The sequence below is a fragment of the Protopterus annectens genome, chromosome 9.part0 (genome assembly GCF_019279795.1).
Source record: "Protopterus annectens isolate FY-2018-M chromosome 9.part0, PAN1.0, whole genome shotgun sequence".
NCBI classification, from domain to species: Eukaryota; Metazoa; Chordata; order Ceratodontiformes; family Protopteridae; genus Protopterus; species Protopterus annectens.
Genome location: NC_056743.1, coordinates 1,074,771,473 through 1,074,791,932, shown reverse-complemented (window position 1 = coordinate 1,074,791,932; position 20,460 = coordinate 1,074,771,473). Strand labels below are relative to the sequence as shown.

The 20,460-nt window shown below is 40.9% G+C and overlaps 1 protein-coding gene across 8 annotated transcripts in view; it reads right to left on the bottom strand.

The window, feature by feature from the left end:
• Positions 1-3,477: 3,477 nt before the first annotated feature.
• Positions 3,478-20,460, bottom strand: part of LOC122811811 (leucine-rich repeat-containing protein 3-like) — a 543,075-nt gene continuing 526,092 nt past the window's right edge. For all 8 annotated transcript variants that reach the window (XM_044083897.1, XM_044083895.1, XM_044083900.1 and 5 more), the window contains one exon: positions 3,478-4,447. In XM_044083897.1, the coding sequence (XP_043939832.1) occupies positions 3,585-4,373 (789 nt within the window). In that variant the 5' untranslated portion in view covers positions 4,374-4,447 and the 3' untranslated portion in view covers positions 3,478-3,584. The remainder of the gene's footprint in view (positions 4,448-20,460) is intronic.

Below are 20,460 nucleotides of genomic sequence, written 5' to 3'. Positions count from 1 at the left end.
AATTTCAGAATCATCTAGTGGTTATGAGAATTTGGTATGTATTGCATTAGGCATATACTGCATTGCAACTGTCAGTCAGGTTTACACTAAAGAAGGTCTTAAAGTTTACACACACACACACGTCTGTGTGTGTGTGTGTGTGTGTGTGTGCGCGCGCACATAGCGCAACTCATTCCCTTACACTCAAATTCCTTCTTATACAGAAATTTTAAACATACCACAGGATGGTATGCTTTATACTTTACATACTACAATCCCCCTTCCATGTCCCCACCACCACTACAAACTATACACTGTAGTCTTTTTTCAGAATTAATTAACAATTCAGGTATGTTACTGGCCTAATACCTAACTACAAAACACTTTAGCAGTAATCCATGACTGGGCATGAGTAAAGCAGGATTTACCCAAGGTTGGCATGCAGGTGCGGCCTTAGGTCAACTGGTGCCCTAGGCAAAAGGGCTCCATGGCTCCTCCCACCACACCACCCAATGCCCCCATTCCTGGTCTACCTACATTAAATAAATACTGAAAAAGCACCCCTGCTAGAGTGGCACCCTAGGCGACCACCTAGTTGGCCTATGTCTAAGGCCGGCAATGTTGGCATGGTTTGATCACAAGGGCAAAGTCTGAGTGATTAAACAAAGCCAACTGTCAGTAAATCCTACTTTATCCTCACACAGGAGTGGATTACTGCTACTATTGAAGAAAAATGTCTTTCCTTTTCTAAACAATAAATGGACTTTAGTGTTCTTCCACAGGCTTATGGTAGTCTAGGGCATGTAAGATATGTAACACACATGCGTAGTAGATTGCTGTCTCTTTCATTCTTTTAAGGTGAATAGGACAGCCATGTAGCATCCTTCTCATATCTCTAGATTTTTGCTGAATGTCCAGGTGTTGACTCATATTATTGGTCTGTTCATAAAAGCTGTGCTTTTGTGACAAATCAGTGAGGACTAAAGCCACTAAATAATGACAGACGTGAATTTCTGACTGCGTGCCATGGAGCTGCTCATAGATTAATTCCAAGCATCGATAGTGGTCATTGCATTTTTTTTCAAACCTATCAGAGTTTAGTTTGTGAAGTTTAATGGCAGAAAAAGTAGTTATCCCGAGTTTTTTCTGTGTGGCTGTAAATTTATAATGAGCATGCTAACTGGTCTGTCCAATCAGCATCTGCGTTTTTAAATACTGTGTTAATCCGGCATTAGAGAAAACAGCAGTTTTTGTCATAGCAGTATCTTTTGTTCAAAAATGTAAACTAAAACTATAGGAAGTAAGTTTCAGTACTAGGGAAAGTTTTTGAATATTAGTGTAATGTAAAAGAAGTAGTTTTGCATCTGTGTGCTTTGAACGATGGCGTGGCTTTACCCGATTTAGTAGAAAAAAAGTTCTGTATAGGACAGAGGAAAAATGGTCATTCTGCACAAGTGTACTGCTACAGAGGTAAATTCAAGCAGTCTGGCTTCTACAATATTTTAGTGGCTGGACGTTTCTAATAGTATATGCTAGAATTACAGTGAGTACACTAATATGGCCATCCAATCAGCATTCACACGTTTGCATATTAGCAGTCATTCATTGTATAATATTTCATAACGCCTCTTTTAACATCTCTGATGCACAAAATATGAAGAAGTAATAGCAGCATGAGGATTCCTTATAGTTCAAACCCATTTGAAGAAAACTTGTTTAGAACACCTTGGAAGTCTGAAACTCATTATTTTTCTATATTATGTTACAAAAATTAATTTAAATTCATTCTATATATGTGCGCAAAGTGACACTGACTGTACAGTACTCCAGTAGCCTTAGCAAACAGGCCCATATCAGCATCTGCTGCCCTAGAAGCTACATACATTTCATTTGTACTTCTGACTATCCCAGTCAATGTCAGCATAAATGCAATGAATTTATCCCCTTGCCTGTAAATGTCAAGGTCAGTATATCATCCTCTGTCATAAAATATCACATATAAGAGGTATATGACTATCGTAATTGATCATAATACATCTGAAAATACAAATGTATAGCAAATACCCAGGAAGACTTGCATTTGTTCTGAAGGAATCCTTCCATGTAGAATGGCAGTAAGGACAAGGGGTTTTGAGTTGAGCCTTTGCGAACAATTATGAAATGGTTCTGCCTGATTGTTATAGTTTTTTGGTATTGTGTTAAAAAATTCAGGTATACTTTCCACCACACTGAGGACTTCCTTGTGGGCTTTCTCCAGGTTCTTTAATTTCCTCCCACCTCTCAAAATCACTCTTATTGAACTGTTTTAAACTGTCTATAAATACATTATCGTTACTCTTACATTTTGCAATGTGGCTGAAAAGTGCCTGCATTAAATTAGTTCACTTATCCAGCTAACAAATGATTAAACTGCATTAGCCATCACAGATCTCAATTTATAATGAAGAACAACGGTCAAAAAGCATGGAAAATATCAACAAGTCTTTTCTGAAGAATAATAAAGCTGCAGCACTGATACCTGATATTACTGACGGATTGCAGTCCTCAGTGATTTATGAAAATAATCAGTTAAGATTAGTAAAAAAACAAAAGATAAAATCATGGGCAGATGAGAGTTATTAAGCTTTTGTAATGTGTTTTAGGATACTGGGGTAATTCATGGTCATCTGATGAGGACATCTTACACACGGAGAAGCAGTCCATTAATATTGTGTGTCTGTGTATGTTGTATGTGGTACTTGGATAAGCACTGCTGGGTCATGGCTGAAAAGGGTCCGACAACCATTCCACTTACCTGGTTATCAAATTGAAATAAATACATAAAATAACACGCCACTAGTTTCTGGAAGATGTGTTGGCCCTGAGTCATACTGCCAGAGGTAGTACTATCTTCCTTAAATTTCACTTCTAACAAAACACGCACTCCACATAGGACAAACTGACACAGCAGCACAAACAGGAACTGGTTCCTTGCTGTGACACTCCAAGCTAATTTGCATGACTGAAGTTATGTTAAAGTCGTCATCTTGTCATGTGTTGTATAAACCTTTTCATTATTAATTGCAGATGAATCATTGTCTCAGTAAACAGAGGGATAGCAAAGCTTTATAAACCTTTGCTGATTAGGGTATGATGACATTTTTGATTTGGATATGATGAACTAAAAAGCTACAGTTGTAGACACATAATACTGTGAACATACAGTGCATTTAAAGCACAGTATTAATGTAGTATTTGCAGTAGTATGTGCAGCACTTTAATACTATGACCCCATTCTTGAAGGAATGCAGTATCGTACAGCTATTTTGGGCTAAAACTTGTACTCTTGACTCTCCCAGAAGGAGGAGAGCAGCAGGCCCCTTTTTCTTTCTCAGCAAGGCCCCTATTACTAATTAGCATGAGATTTTGATATCATTGCTTTGGGGAGAAACCTGTTTAGCATTAAGCAGACTTCTCCATTGTACAGTATATGCACAGACATTAGGAAACAAACCATAATTGCAAATTAGTGTCATTTTTATTTTGAAACAGTTCATCTCATAGCCACCTCACCTGAGTACATGTTTACAAAATTAATGATAGTTCAGTCTTTATGAGAGCTTGGATCATAGAACAGTACTAACAGTGTCTGCATCCCCAGGCGTCTTTTGCTTACTAGGCAGTGATTTGAGGTACTCCAGATGTCTCCTGGCATCTTCTTGGTTTTGGCGTACATAATAAACCACATAGGTGATTACCATGGTAAACCAACAGAACATGGTCACCAGCATTGCCACATCTGTTGTCTTTTGCTGCATACTGCAAAAGTTGATCCCCGAGTTCAGCAACTGAATGAAAGGTTTGCCTGCATACTCTTCTTGCACAGATGTGTCACAGATGATTTCATTGACTGTTTCTGGATCCAGCTGCAAGCTGACTATGAGTTCCTGCAACAAGCACTCACAGTGCCATGGATTGTGGTATAGCCGTGTCTTAGCCCTCATCTTCCCAAAGACCTGAAGGTCAACACGACGTAGTCTGTTATTTGAGAGATCAAGAAGTTTCAGGTCATCACTGATGTCTTGAAAGGCACCAGGTGAGATAGTCTCTATTAAATTGTTGGACAGATACAGCTCCCGAAGCCAGTGAAGATCCTTGAAGGCTCCATCTGGAATGTTTGTGATCTTGTTGAATTCAAGATGTAAAACATATGTATCAGCAGGAATGTCTTTTGGGATCTCCTTCAGATCTTTGTTTGTACAGGTGACAGTTCCACTTTCTGAAGAACAGGTGCAGTCTGTAGGACACATTAGGATGCACTGAATGTACTGGCCCAAGATAAGGAACTGCAGCATGGACATTAAAATCTGTAGTCGCCCAGGAACCATTTCCACCTGCATCTCAGCATGATCCATTCTCCAGAAATGTTCATGATGGTGGCATGATGGTGTCGGTGACAGTTATGTCAGAAAAGCTTGTATTATACAATCTGAAAGAAACAAGAAAGTTATATGCAAATTAAAGCAATAGATAAACAGTACAATTATACTGACAGTTAGCGGTTATACTGACATTATGTGGTAAATTAGGACTTTTCCATTTTCAGAATTTGCATGAGATCATTGCACTGCCACTCTACTTAGCATCATATATTACCCAATAAGAATGCTGCACTAATCGTGTGGATATCATGCCTTAAAAAAAAAAGAGAGAGTAATCTGATGTAAGCAGCTTCACTCACTCGTCCATTATCTCTGACAATTTAATACGCCTACAAATCAGATTGTAAATCCCAATCTCAGGTTGTGCAGAAAAATATTTTTTGAAGAAATTTGGTCTTTGAATCCTGGAAGTACAGCTAAACATTTTACAACATACTTACAGAATAAAGTTCCATTTTTGTACAAATTATGCAGTCAGTCAGAAGACTACTGCTGCCACTTGTAATGCTCATAAGACTGACCTAAGGGTAGGCTTGAGACATTAATCTACTTTATTCAAGGTGCTGTAGTCATACTAAAGTGCTCAATATTTATTCAGTGGTGTGGCCATGTGGTGATGTTTTTGTTTTAAATTAGATCTCTTCCAGATGAGAAAAATGGCGACCTGCTTAGCGCAAAGGTAGGGTGCCTATGCATGCTACTCAAACCATGGTTTCAGAGTATGCTGTAGTCATTGGAAGGTTAGCCAGAGAGGGCAGCTGTAGCCATCCCATAGTCTGCTCCCTCTACAAGGGAGGGGGGCAGTGGCTGTTTGATGACCATTCTTTTTGCCACTGTTCAACGGCATCTCCATAGGTAAATGGAGGCAATGTGTCAGGCATCTGACATCACCTAGGTATGCACATAATGTACTGATGATGCTGTTGCACCTGTGATGATTCTATTATACCTGATGAAAAAAAAATGATGGGTTAAAAAGGCAATTAATGAGATCTGGATTCCCAGGCCAAATGTAAACCCTTTTAGTAGAGGTTACATAGATAAAAAATAACCCAAAAAGGACAAACTGTCTTGAATGATGTCTTGGAGGCATATATTTCCCACAATGTGAGATTGGTGTCGGGGAGGGGATTCCCGAATCATGATTTTGAAGAAAGTCCCAAGGTAAGTCAAGGTTAGAAGCAGTGAAAGGTTCACTGGGTGTACCATGTATGAAGAACCTGGACATCTACAAGTGTTGTAATCTGCTGTAAGTTATAGGGTACGGCTCCTTTAAGCCACTCTGTGTTCTGCTACCTAGTATTTAAGATGCATATTTATCAAGAAACAGTTTTAGTTTGTCTGACTCTGCTTGTACATGCTACAAGAAGCTGCCTAATTCTCCTGAGTACATGCTGAGCTGTATACATATTACTGTTGTGTTGAATAATGAATCTTCATGTTTACTTGTTTTTATTTTGTATATTAAGAAACTGTACATTAAATAGATTGACAGAATAAATAACCCCCCCCCAAAAAAAAAAAAAAAAACTACTCAGAAATGTATCCACAACATACCTGTACAAGGAAATTACATTAAAAATGCATATTTAATCAGTTAACATTTTTGCCTGGCAGAATCATGCATAACATTCGATCAACATTGTCTAGCAGAACCATCTAAAAATTATGTATTCACTTTTTCCATGGATTGCCTTGCTTCCCAGTTACTAAGTAATTTACCAAGCTCCCTGAAAAAAAACATTCAAGGTATTTATTCAAGTCCCACTAGAACAAGTTTATAATGTTCATTGAAATGCACTGCTCTTGTAAGCCTCTTTCTTAATTTATGTAAACCTGAAAAGAACATGAACACTAAATAGTGTGGGAAGAAATAACCAGGGAATTGTTATGGCTAGGCTTGTATAGGCCCTAGGGCTGATAGCCTAGTACCACCCTATGAACATTTTGAATATTTGTCCTAGTAAATGTTTGGCAAATGCCAGGTATTCTACTTTCAGTAAAAGTCATTGCAGTTTTTAAACTCTGCTCATTAGATAAACTGTTTCAGGTAAGAATGTCGATTGTCGAATGTTCTTTTGATTGATACACTGAGATCGGTTTACACTATTTGATTCCTGTTTTGTCAGTTTTAATGCTGTGAGACAGCTACTTGCCCCTCTGCAAGACAGACCAATGGTAGAACCTATTATGGAGTTTCAGCGGTCTGAGTTTAAACGCGATGGATTCAATGTCGTGTATGCTCACAATGAAGATTATTAGCAAGTACAAATATGCCTGGATAAGCATATCCATCTAACATCCACCAAAAAACAGATATTGGGTTTCCAGTGGGATATCTTCTCCCAGAAATTTCCATCCCAGTCTGAAGACTTCCTAATTCTTTTTGCTTTCTAGCAGGAACTTATTTGGAAGTAGTAAGAACCCCACATTTCAAATACAAGGAGGTGGAAATTACTTCCTTCTGATATAATTGGATGGTGACTACTTTCATTAGTAGACTGCCTTGAAATGGATGAAGAAACCTTTATTGTACCTTTTCATGTGAACTAGTACTCTGCAGATCAAATTCCTCTTGCTTGTATAAGCGTCTTGAGTCCCCCTTTTGTTATCCGTTGATAACTACTTTCTAATGCAGAATGGGCATCACTCTATTAATTTTCCCTGCCTTCCTAAACTACATTGTCTCAAAGGGCTCCACATCCTCCTGTGGATGAGTATGCCCCCCCCCCCCCATCTGCACCATGAACTGCAGCATCTGGTGCATTTACATACAAGAGCTGGCCACTTGTTCAAAATGAGGCATAGCTACATCTACTTCCAAACAGTCCCTATGGACAAGTTGTGTTTTTCATCACCCAGTCTAAAAACCTAGTACCCTTGATGCATAGTTGCTTCCCATTCAGAATGCCCTTTGGCATTCCCTCACTTCAAGCAGAATGGGATTTCACCACTTTAGAGATATGTGAAGTGCCACAATGCTCAGTGTTTTATACCTTGCATACACACTCAAACACTGTATGAGACCCTCTTTGATTAGATGTTTAGTTCTCATCCATGGAGGGGCCAGGGCATTCCCTCTTGAACTTGTCACATGCATTGTATTGTTCAGCATCAGAGTCCATTAATTTAAGACTGTAGGCACAGGAGAATGTAATCTGATCTGTAATGTAGCAAAGGACCCCATCCCTGCAGTCATCTTACCTGGATGCAGTGCACTCCATCCATCTATATGTGGCTTACCTGACCACATAAAATCAAAGACCAGCTACTGTAACCTGCCCAGGCTTTAAGACAAATGAAGCCTTATACAATGCAGATGATAGTGGTGTTCTACCCATCTGTATACTGGAGGATTCCACTTAAAAGGTTAAGAACAGCTCACACTAGCACCCCTGAAAAGATACAAGTTGTTACTTGTGAAAGCATCATAGTTAGCAGCATAAAGACTTCAAATCTTGGGCCTCCAAAGAAAACTTCAAAACCCCAGTACTGTCTGTCCAAGGCTTTATGAGGTCAGGTGGGGAAGGGCAATTTGCATTTGTGAAGGAAGCAAACTCCTGCCTTTGAAGATTCCACATTAGCTTTTATGCCAGCTCAATGTCTATAGCAGACAGTTCTAGGAAAAAATGAGTGGGAAAAGGTGAGGTTCCTGCAAGAACCCCACACTAATCTGTATAACATGTCATTTCAGGCAGACATACATCCTCTGTCAATGGTTCATATCCTCTGTCTTCCATCAGTCTATAACTGTCCTCTAAAATCACCGGCTCTACCGAACTCACCTTAGCCTCCCCTGGGCTCAACTTGACCCACAGTCCTAGCCGGTGAGGAGATTTGAGGATGCTGGTATAGCATCATACTACTACTGAGGAGTACACTGCAACTCCCACCACCCCATGGCAGCCTTGGGAGCTCTGCAGTGGATGCCTCCAGGAGATGCATGCCTGCTTTCTGCACATGTGCAACCTCCCAACCTATCTCTATACAACTTGTAGTGCACATCTCATTAGGCTATTAATGCTGATATTGCAGTGAGCCTAGGCCACCTCCATTTCCCCATCATGGAAAAACCAATGTCAGACATTTACTCCAATTTTCTCCAGCACCTGTGACCCATGTCAAACACTGGTCATCTGGAGCTCAGTGAGGGAGTTATCCCTCTTTGTCACAGGACTGGGTTTCTGCTGATCTAGATAAAAGGGAGGGTAATCTGGCTATTCAGTATTTTACATTTGTCTCCAGCAAAGCTGAGTGGCATAGAATGATATAGTCATGACTAACACCCCGGTAAATAGGGTTCAAACAGTGGCTCTGGAACTGTAACAGCTGAACAGAGTGGAAGTGAATGAGTGGCTCATACTGGATTTATCATCCTGGAAGGAGAGAGAGAGATGACTGTCTCTGCCAGGTCAACCTGCTCCTTTGCAAGTGGAGGTCTGCATATTACCAGTAGCTGCAGGACAGGGGATGTGTGCTCTGTAATCTGAAGATGGCCTAATGGGCATGTGTGCAACACCATGCACAAATGTGGGCAGGACACTGGATGCTCCTGTGGTGATGAAAGTGCAGACATCAGCAATCACTGTGAGATTAGGGTCAAAGACCACACATGCCATCATTGCATGAGGTAGGTGAGTATACAAGCATCTCCACGGGTGCATGTATGAAGGCTCTCCAACCTATTGTTGTCTTCACTGGGAAATACCAAGGATGGTAGAAAAGGTCTGGGCTCAGATCATTGGGGAAGGTATGCTGGGAAACGGCACCTAAGAAAATATTGACTAAAAGTGTTAACTCCTCAGCCTAATGAAACAATATGTGACAAACTTGTACACTTTCAGCACATCCTTTAGGAAGACTCCCAATAGTGACTCAAAAGGTGGCATAAAGTTTATATGAGGCAATGAAGTAAGGTCCCATCAGCCTGAGCTGATGGTAGCTCAGATGGATATAAAAGATTCCAAGGCACCTACTGAAATGACTATAGAAAATTCCCAATATCTTGGCCAAATTTCCCCTAGCCAGTATGAATACCTTTGGTCTGCTCTGTAAAGAAGTCACTGATCTAGTGGAACTAACCCTTCATCAAAGTGTAAATATATAAATTTGGGTCCTCATTATGACATTTTACTTACTTTATTGAAAGCTGTTTGCTGGTGCTGCAGCACTGATCAGAAATTCAAAAATCGATCAATGTCAGATGCAGACAGAAGCACATTCTGACCAACAGGGAAAACAAATCAAATTTCAGAGACAGAGGCAAAAAAAATACTTAACTCAAAACATTATGGTAATAGTTTATGAAGATACAAATTACAATGTTCAGATAAAGGGAGTAATTATGTAAGTGACCGATGACAGACTGAGCAGGAGATTTTAAAAACTATGCGAGAATAAAAATAAAATAAGGGCTAGGTACACATTTACAGGATGGTTAGGGTCTACATTGGTTGTTCGGAGAGGTGGTTATACAGGTAACCATTTGAAATTCCTGGACCTGCTTGAGTCCACTAATGTTGAAACTGAATGACCGAAAAAATGGACATAAACATACCAACTCTTGGGTAACCATTCTTTGAAATATTCCCTTTTCTCCAAACTACGGAAATCTTAGTGTAGACTTATATAAGTTTGGGGAGGGGAGGCAGGGGAGCTTGCCCACCCCTTGCAAAAAGGAAGTTTAAAGGAGAAGGAGGAGTTCAACATTTACTGTTCTCCTGCATTTTTTGGTATTTTTCTGCATGTCAGCATTCAGTGTTATGAGTGGTGACTTCAATAGTTAGCTAGTTATACAATAAATAGTCAGTGGTGACTAACAAATACAATAAAATGGTTAGTGGTGACTAACAAATATAAGACCGTGGTGACTAATAAGGTTGTTAAATGATGTGGCCTAAACTGAGACAGCAGTACTGGTTTTGGTTGATGTGATGGGCTTTGAATCGGGGTCTGAATTTAGTTGAAGGAGCACAATTCTTTTAAGTTCCAGAGGACTACTTGCTAAAGTTTTGGGGCTAGAAGAGAGAAGCTGTGGTCAGTGCAGTGTTTTTTTTTTCTTTTCTAGATGCTTACAATGTGGGCCTTGATATTTAGGAACTTGTGAAATTGTATGATGGGATGCAGACAATGAGTTTGGCTGAAATGGGAGTAAGTGTATCCTGGCATAGTAATTTAAATCATAGGGATACTAGTAGAAGGTCTGGTCTTTGTATAATTGGGAACCATTTCTCCTTGTTGATAGCGCAGTGGTGTTCATAAGTAGGGAATTGGTTATTATAAGTGAAAGATTTTATTTTCAATTGATTTCACACCACTGCAATTATGAGTAGATTATATTCTAAATATTTTTAATAATGAAATACAAGCAGTGGTTAAACTCTGTCTCCAATGGAAATTCTCCTTGAATTAATAATGAGTCTCCACACATGATTTCCTGTTGTCTTAATTTGAATTTAGAAAATGCTCTTCCTGATATTTAAGGTGCATGTCCAAGGTAAAGGATAAAGTACATTTCCACAGCAGCAAATACAATTACGTTCCATCATACACATTTCTATTAAGCATTACACATATACTTAAAATGTGAAAATAATGACACGTTTTACTTTTTTCTGTTAAATAAGTATTTCCACACAGTTTAATTTCATGCAGCTCCACAAGTTACTTTATCTTGTATGCACTTTCTTTTGAAAGCAAGTTAAATTTTTTTTGTATTATTCCAGTTCACCTTACAAATCTCCCTCCTTCTGACACTCATGTAAGTCTTGTTCAGTCAGTCAAAAAATGAAGCTTAAAGTAACATGGACATTTTATGTCATACTCTTCTAACTTTTTTGTTTGAAAAGACCTTCTGAGTTGTATTGACAGTGTAAAACAGTTTGGTCATTTTTTTACCTGGTATCACTGTGCCAAACTGGGCATTTCTAGACTTTGAGAAAGCATATGACAAAGTCCCAAGAAAGATGGTGTGTGCATTCCTGTGATAGTTTGAAGTCCAAGAAACACAGACAGAATTAATGCTGGCTCTATACAGGGACTCAGTGGCAAAACTACAAACAGTATTTGGACTCAGTGGTGCTCCCAGTAGAAAGAACAGTTGTGTACACTTACCATAAATGTAGATGTTCTGAGTGTATTCACTGTTGCAGTCATTACATTTGGGTAATCCTGCTGGCAGGTTGCCCTCAGTCAGCCTGAATTCCAAAGTCTTGGGTCCTGTGTCGGTTGCTGTCGCCCCTAGCCACAATGTATATATATATATATATATGTATATATATATATATATATATATATATATATAAGTACATGCACCAATATAGGTTGTTTAAATCGGAGAAGGAAAGATGAGTTCCAGCAGAAAGAAGGGGGATGGCGGGTGGGTAACCTGGACTGCAACAGTGAATACACTCGAACATCTACATTTATGGTAAGTGTACACAACTGTACTATGTTCTTTGTGTTTCACTGTTGCAGTCATTACATTTGGGTAGAGTCCCAAAGCTATGGTTGGGAGGCTGGAGCTAAACAGCATTAGGAGTGGCTATGAGGCCCTGCAGAACTGCAGTGGCAAAGCCTGCCATGGATTTAGAGTAGAGTGGCAGATGATAATGCTTGGTAAAGGTGTGCACTGAACTCCAAATAGCAGCCTCTAAAATGTCTTTGGTTGGTGCACCCCTGAGAAAGGCTGCTGAAGTGGCTGCAGCTCTGGCTGAATGTGGCCTAATGCCCTTAGGCACTGGCTTGCCATGCTGTAAATAGCAGAAACGAATGCAGTGGCCTATCCACTTTGAAATAGTCTGCTTTGAGATAGCCTTTCCTTGTGATTCTGCAGCATATGCCACTAGTAATTGTTCTGTCTTCCTGAAAACTTTGGTTCTGTCCAAATAGAATCTAAGCTGTCTGTGTATGTCCAAAGAATGCAGAATTCTCTCCCCCTTGTTCTGTGGATTTGGATAAAAAGCTGGCAATAAGAGCCACACTGGACACCACCTTAGGCATAAATGTTGGGTTTGTCCTCAGAGAGACCCTGTCTGGATAAAAAATGGTAAAAGGTTCCACAGCCATGAGTGCCTGTAGCTCTGAAACTCATCTTGCAGAAGTTACTGCTAGGAGCAGAACTGTTATCCAAGATAAAAACTTTGTCAGCAGTAGCAGCTGGCTCAAAAGGAGGTAGGGTGAGTTTTTTCAAGATGTAGTTGAGGTCCCATGCAGGTATTGCAGATCTCCTTGGAGGCCTTAAATTTTTGGCTCCTCTGAGTTTCTGCAAGGATGAGAAAAGATTGGTGGCTTTGTATTGTATTGAGCTGAAATGGCACAGGCATGAATTTTACTTGATGAAAAAGACAGACCTTTGTCCAGCATCTCAGTTAAATATTGCAAAATCTGAGGAATATTTGGTACAGCTGTATCAGTTCCTTGTGCCTGGTTCCAAGCATAGAATCTCTTCCATTTTCCAGCATAAGATTTCTTAGTACTAGGCCTTCTGGCTTCCAGAATGACATCCATCACAGCTTTACTGAGAGGTGTGTTTTGTATTACTACATTATCCACCATGCTGCCAGGTTTAAAGTCCTGAGTTGGCTTTGCAGGATCTAATTGTTTTGTTGGGACAGTAGATGAGGTATTTGAGGTAAGGTCCAAGCTGGGCATTGAGACAAGTTCCTTAGGACAGGATACCAGTACTGGCGGGGCCAGTCTGGGGCAATCAGTATCATCTTTGGCTTCTCTAGTCTGACCTTTAGGAGTACCTTGGGGAGGAGAGGCAGTGGAGGAAAGGCATATACTGATAGGATTTTTCCAGCTGAAAGATAAAGCATCCATTTTCCATGCTTGTCTTTGATAAGTCCTTGTGCAGAATCTTTTTAGTTGGTAGTTGTGAGGGGAGGCAAATAGATCTATGTCTGGGCATCCCCACTTCCTTGTTATCATGCTGAAGACTTGTGGATCCAGCTGCCACTCGTGGGGATCCATGAGGTTCCTGCTTAGTTCGTCTGCCAGAGTATTTTTCCTTCCTGGCAGGAACTGTGCCTGCAGATGTACTTGGTAAGTCAAAGCAGTGTCCAACAAAGCCATGGCTAGTCTGCAAAGGGGGTAAGAATGTGTGCCCCCCTGCTTCTTTATATACCACATGACCGTGGTGTTGTCTGTCTTTATCAGTAGTTGGCCAGGATGAAGTAGGTCTTTGAAGGCTGTCAGGGCATTTTGAACAGCTAGCATCTCTTTTTGATTGATATGTAGATGCATTTGGTTTGTGGACCATGTGCCCTGAATGCATCTTCCTGCCACGTGGACCCCCCAGGCATAATCTGATGCATCCGTTGTTAGGTTCTGCCTGGCTGGGGTAATGTGAATGGCTGTCCCTTGTTCTAGTGACAGGCAGGGAATGAGTAATCATTGTTTCCAGGCTGTGGCAATGTTGAGTCCAGACACTTTTTAGGTACCATTGAAATTTCCTCATATGCAGTCTTGCATATGGAATTAGAAGGATGCAGGATGCCATGAAGCCCAAAGCCTGCAGAATTTTTCTTGCAGATAACTGGGCCTTTGTTGCCAATTTTTTGAAATAGGTAGTCAGTTGCCTTTGTTTGTCTGGTGTGAGATAAGCCATCTGGGCAGTTGTATTTAAGCTTGCACCCAGGAATATTATCTCTTGAGAGGGTACTAGTTTTGATTTCTTTTCATTGACTGTATACCCTAGGCATGTTAGAAGTCTATTCACAAATGCCAGATGCTGTAGAAGAATGTCCTTGTTCTCTGCTTGAATTAGGCAGTCGTCCAGGTAAGGATATATTTGTATTCCTCTTTGTCTGCAGAATGCAATTATTGGTGCCAGGCACTTTGTAAAGACCCTGGGCGCAGTAGATAAGCCAAAGGGCAGTGCAGAGAATTGGTAATGCATTGAGCCAGCCTTGAATCTGAGGTATCTTCTGCATGACTGTCTGATTGGGACATGCAGGTATGCCTCTTTTAGGTCTAAAGTCACAAGCCAAGCCTTCTTGCCCAGCATGGGCAGAAGCTACTGCAAAGTCAACATTTTGAACTTTGGTATATCCAGGGATGTGTTTAGAATAGATAAGGTCCAGTATTGGTCTCCAGGCCTTGTCCTTTTCGGGTACCAAGAACAGTCTTGAGTAAAATCCTTGTCCCTGCTCTTTCTCTGGTACTTGTTGAATGGCCCCCATGTCCATGAGGGATGAGCCTTGTTTTTGTGCCTCTGCCTTTGATTTTTTGGCAGATCTGGCCAACCGTTTGCCTTTGGCAGGGTATGGAAGTGGAACTTGTAGCCTTGTGACACTATGTTGAGAACCCACTTGTCCTGGGTTATAATGTGCCAATTTTGAGAAAAAAATGCTTCCCCCCCCCCCAAGGGTGCTGCCAGGAGATAAGTGCTTGGTGCAGGCTGGGAGAAGTCATTGGGACTGTTTCTGTATGGTTGTGATTTGTCTTCTCCAACTTTGGAGGTAGAAGCACCCCATTGCTTTGACCTGTATGAACCCTGCGCCTGGGATCTGCCTCTAGGGCGTCTGGATCTGCCCCTCTGAGGTCTGTCTGACACAGGAAAGGACCAATTCTTTGTAGGCCAGTGTCTACTAAACCTAGGTGGCTGTACTTGTAAAAAATCTTTGACAGTTTGCATAGATTTAGCTTTGTCCTCCATTTTCTATAACACCTCTTCTGCCTTAACACCAAACAAAGTATCATGCTGTAAAGGTGCATCTACTAATTTTACTTTGACACGATCAGGCAGATTTTGTTCCTTTAACCAAGCATGCCTCCTAATTACAGAACCCGTAACTGCGGCCCTGCAGGAGGCCTCCAAAGAATCAAAACCACATTTCAAGGTATGCTTTCCAACTTGTTCAGCTGCATGCAATAAATCCTGCATTTCCTTGTTTTCTGCACATTCAGAATTTAACATTTTCTGTTTAACCAATGCCATGACAGGTTGCTGATATTTGAGCATATGAAACTGACAGTTTAAGGCCCTTATAGCCAAGTTAGCAGATGTGTAAACCTTTTTTCCCCATCTATCCAGAGCCCTAGAATCTCTATCAGAGGGGGTAGGGTTTTTTGCAACGGAAGCCTTAACTCCTTTGGGACCCTGTGAAATAGTTTCTGGGTCTGCAGCAGGGATTTTGAGAAGGAATTTATGAGAGTCAGGAACCCTGTAATATCTGTCAGGCTTAACAGGAGCTGGAGATAAGGAGTCAGGGGTCAGACTAGACTCTGAAAACACGTCATCTACAATGTCTAACACAGGCGGAATGGCTACAGGCCTGTGTTGAGGTAGTAAAAGGGAGTCCCTGAGCCTCTTTTTAGATTCTGAAAAATCTTGGCTCTCTCAGTAGAAATACGCCCTCATGGTATGCAAGGTTTCCACAAAAGAATAGTCCTCAGGAGGAGAAGCTGAAGGTACAGATTCTTCAGCATCATAACCCTCATAGGGGGGAAGAGAATATTTCTGAAGAGGAATCAGAAGAAATAGAAACCTGATCTGAAAATTCATAGTCTGTCTCTTGTCTAGGCCTCTTATCGGGGGGGGGGGATGGGAACCCCTGATCAAGGTAATCAAGTCTTCGGCAATTTTGAGAATTTGGGCATAGAGGCATGTCCACGTGGCTCTTGAGTTTGTTTCTTTGTTTTAGAAAGTGCTTTAGTCTTTGCCTTTGAAGCTGAAGTCGGTTTAATGTAAAGTCTGAATACACCCTCAGAAGCCGGTGCCTGCTCAGCGGCTCCAGACCCATCTGAGGGAATAGTGTCTGAGGCTCCAATATCTTGAGTTTCCAGCGGCACAGCCGACTCCACGTGGGAGTCGGTAGTGGCCTACGACTCTAAAGTAGCAGGTGTCAGAGGCTGCGAAAGGTCCTCACTGAGAACCGGTGACTGGCTTAGGAGAAGCTTCGTCATCGGTTTTGGGCCTCGGTTGTCTCTCTCCTTTTCTTTGAGTTTTTTGTGAACTCCAGTAGTCGGATGGCTATCCGACGACATTTCTGGATAATTAAACCTGCATCCAAAATAGTTTAATGCAAAATCATACCAACGCTTAATAGTGCGTTGGTTAAATCTAGTATAAAACCGACAAACTGAAACGTAGTGATCAGGGCCTAGGCAAGGAATACAGTAAGAATGAAAGTCCTTATGAGGTATTTGCTTTCCACAAGAAATACAATTATTACCTTTTTCTGACATCAGTCTGGAGCAAGAAAAAATTTCCCCAACGGGGTACTTAGCTTTACTGAAGACTTCGGATCTGAAACTTGAACACGAAAATCTCAGGAGTCAGCCGACCGGCACTTGCGAACTGCTTCTACTTCAGGCACCACACGGCAAGAAAGACTGAAGAAAATGACGTCGGCTGCATCTTTTATACCCCTGATGACCTGATGTCAGGGAAGGGGCGACAGCAACCGACGCAGGACCCAAGACTTTGGAATTCAAGCTGACTGCGGGCAACCTGCCAGCAGGATTACCCAAATGTAATGACTGCAACAGTGAAACAAGAAGAACATCTAGGTCTGCATCAGGGCACAGTTCTGAGCCCACTGCTGTTCATACTGGTGATAGACATCATCAAACTGGTCAAAGGGGACAGATCGACAAAGCAGCTGTAAGCAGATGATGTGGCACTACAAGCACACCCTGAACAGGAAAGCAAATAACAGAGGACTGGAATGTAAAACAATGAGACATGGAGTGAAACTTACAGACAAAACAGTGGTCATGGCAACAAATGGGGAAATCAGATGAAGCTTCAAACTGAGACAGAAGGAATAACAAGAGGAACATGTTAACAAATATCTGGGAGAGGTGGTTAAGGAGACGGGAATTCTGTAGGAGGAGGTCAAAGTGACAGGGTTAATGTGCAACAGACAAAAGACAAAAGTTTGCACAAAACAGTGGTGTGACCAGTGGTTCGGTATAGTTCAGAGAAATGGACAGTGAAGGAAGAACAGCTGAGGAAGTATGAGGTGATGAAGAACAAAGTGCCTGAGACTGACAGTAGGATGCACAGTGCAAGACAGATGAAGAAACGAGGACAACAACAACAAAAAAAAAAAAAACAAAGTAGTTCCAATTACAGAGAAAGTCAGAGAACAGATTATGGTCATTCAGTCAAATATGCAAGAAAGGAGAAGACATTTTGGTAAAGCAAATTTGAGAGAGACAGGAAGAAGACAAGAGGAAACAAGGGCATACAAAGAAGAGATGACTGGATTGTGTTAGAAAAGACATATAACATGCAGACATCTACATTGAAGAATGTGGGAGAGTGGTTCTGAAGAGAGAGAAATGACAACAACTGGACCCAATGATCCCATGTAAAAACAGAGAAAAAGGGATGATTATTTCTTTTCCATTATAGATACGCCTAACCATATGACTACATGCTGGATCCCTGAATCTATAATGTGCGCTACCACTCTGGCTTAATCTCTTACGTTAACACTTTTTTGACATTGATCTCAAGTTTTGCAGTATCCTTTGTGTATGTCTTTTTGTAATGCCTAGCCAATAAAAAATGTATAAGCCTCTTTTTTGTACACTTTTTATGTCCTAAAAAGGAATATTGGGGCTATTGCTAGAACTGCCTGATAATAGATCCTTGGAATTAGCAATGGCTGCATCACTATTTCATCTGGTTTTCAAGAGTCCACTTTGTGTACAACCATCAGTTTTTGCCAATATACTGTCAGTATGTCTGTGGCCTTGTGGATTTGGAGCACCTTGGCTATCTCCCTCAAGTTTTACAAACCGTGGTATGAAAGCTGCAAGTTCCTTTGTTCTGTTTTTTTTTTTGAACTTGTTAATTCTTCCTTTAAGAGAAGTCCAATACTTTTTGAGAACTGTATCACTGATGTAGACTTACTGCTATCAACCATTTATTCCTCTGAAGCAAGTCCTTTCAGAGGAAGCACAATCTATTCTGGCATTTCTCTCTCTGGATCAGCTTTTTCCATTATCTTCTAACTGTTTTTCTGAAGTGGCCACACTACTAGCCTCTATTAGAGGTGTGTACACTGGCAGTTTCATTCCTATCTCTCCCATGTGACTGCCTGGGTGCATGTATGTGCACTGTGTACTGTTATCAGTCATTATCTATTAGAACATCTGCTGAGATGATATCAAACATGGCTATCTGCTTGTCTATGTTTCCCCTCTCCCAGTTCAAACAAACCTTAGCCAATGGCATCTGAAAATGGCCCTAACCAGAGTGGCATGTCCAGACATGTAATTCTTCTCTCTAACAATTGAAAGCTTAGCAACAGTTATATCTGATGCAGTAAACCTCTTAGCAACAGATTGTCTACCCTCTCCCTGGTTAAGGTGCCAGCTCTAGTGATAAATTGCAGCATTTGCAGTCTGAAAATAACTTCTTCTGAGATGCCATTTTCATTCACTTCCTCACACGAGTCTTGTTCTCCAACATTTACTGTGGACAGCTAGACAGTACATGCACCTTCTGGTAACACTAGAAGCATTCTACTCCAAGACATAATCATGCCCTTGAGGCACTGTTTTCTGCTTTTTCCCTATGCAGCCTACTGGGAAGGGTAGACTGCCATTACTGGCTTCCCTTATGTGCATTTGTTGTGCTGGGTAACCCCTTCTAATGAATTTGTTCTCTGAATTGATAACCAAATACTCCTTCCATGGGCAAAGTACTGAGCGACTGCTCCCTTTTCAGAAGGTCTCCTAGCATTTAAACTGTAGGGACTTGGCACATTTTGCTGCTGACGGTGCTCATTGGTGTTGTAATGAAGAAGGGATACATTATTTGCATTTGGTCTGACACTGTGTGGTTGTTAACCCTGAGTGACTACAGCTCATTATCTCAATACATGGTTTGGCTGGGTAAATGTTACCTGGTACAGATATCAAATTTCGGATGCTGTGTATTGTTTCCTTAAAGATATCCCTTTGGATTAGAAATTTTCATACTTTGATTGCTTGAAACTTATCCCAGATAACTGGTTGACTATATTGTACACTTTGATCTCCGGTGGATACTATGTGAGACAGAATTCAATCCTTAACTGTAGGGACTCTGAATATTTTATTTTGCACATAAGCCACAGACAGTAGCGGACAGTCTGTATACCCTTTAGCCAAAAGCAGCTTGTTGTTTAGACGTTAAGACATTCTTTTTCTGACCATTATCTGTATTTTTAGAGTGTTTTATTTTCTGATTATTGTACAAGTTTTGTATTGTTTTCATAGTTAGCTGATTTTAACTTATTTAATGTAAAAATATTTAACTTTAAATGCACGTGGCTGATAATTTGTTGTTTGAGTTTATGCATTTTATTGGTAAAACTTAATGGTTGGATATCCACCCATTGCCAAGTGACAGATGTTCCATGAGAACAGAGGTTGACATGTTATTCAGGATATTCAACAAGGTTCCTGCCTGAAGTGGCATTACAGTGGGATGTGGAGAAGGAAGTCCCTTGTTAACTGCACACTGTTTATATGGGGGGCGGCAGGAGTCTGTGCAACATTTGCTATTTAAAATACCCCAAAGAAATCCATTTTAAAGTGAAGAATTTAAGCAGGACTTTTGTGTGTTCCGTGAAATGTATAGGTTGTTACAGAAGCATTGTACTGCTAGTCTTATGGCTTTCTGCAGCTAGAACACAGTGAAAGCCTTGAACAAGTATGTATCCATCCAAATAAGGGCAGATTTTGCACTCCCTTCAGCCTTAATTTGGTCACAACTTCCAGCTCTCAGTTACTAAAGTACCAGATTCCTAAGTGAAGGCAAGCTTGACAACAACTGCCTGTAGCTTAGATTCATAGGCAGGTACTAGGCTATCGGCCCTAGGCCTATACAAGCCCAGCCAAAAAGGTACCCTGGCTTTTGCCACCCAAGAAAATTATTTTCCTGTGCCACTGTCAAGCAGAGCCACAGAGGTGATCCCCGGGGTGAATTTCCTATTTCCCATCCAATCATCAAGATTTTTCTTGAGTGCTAATGAGGAGCTTTGTTCGATATAGACAGGTAGTTTATTCCAGAGTATGGGAAGTCTCTGGGACATGAATCTATCCCTCCGGCATG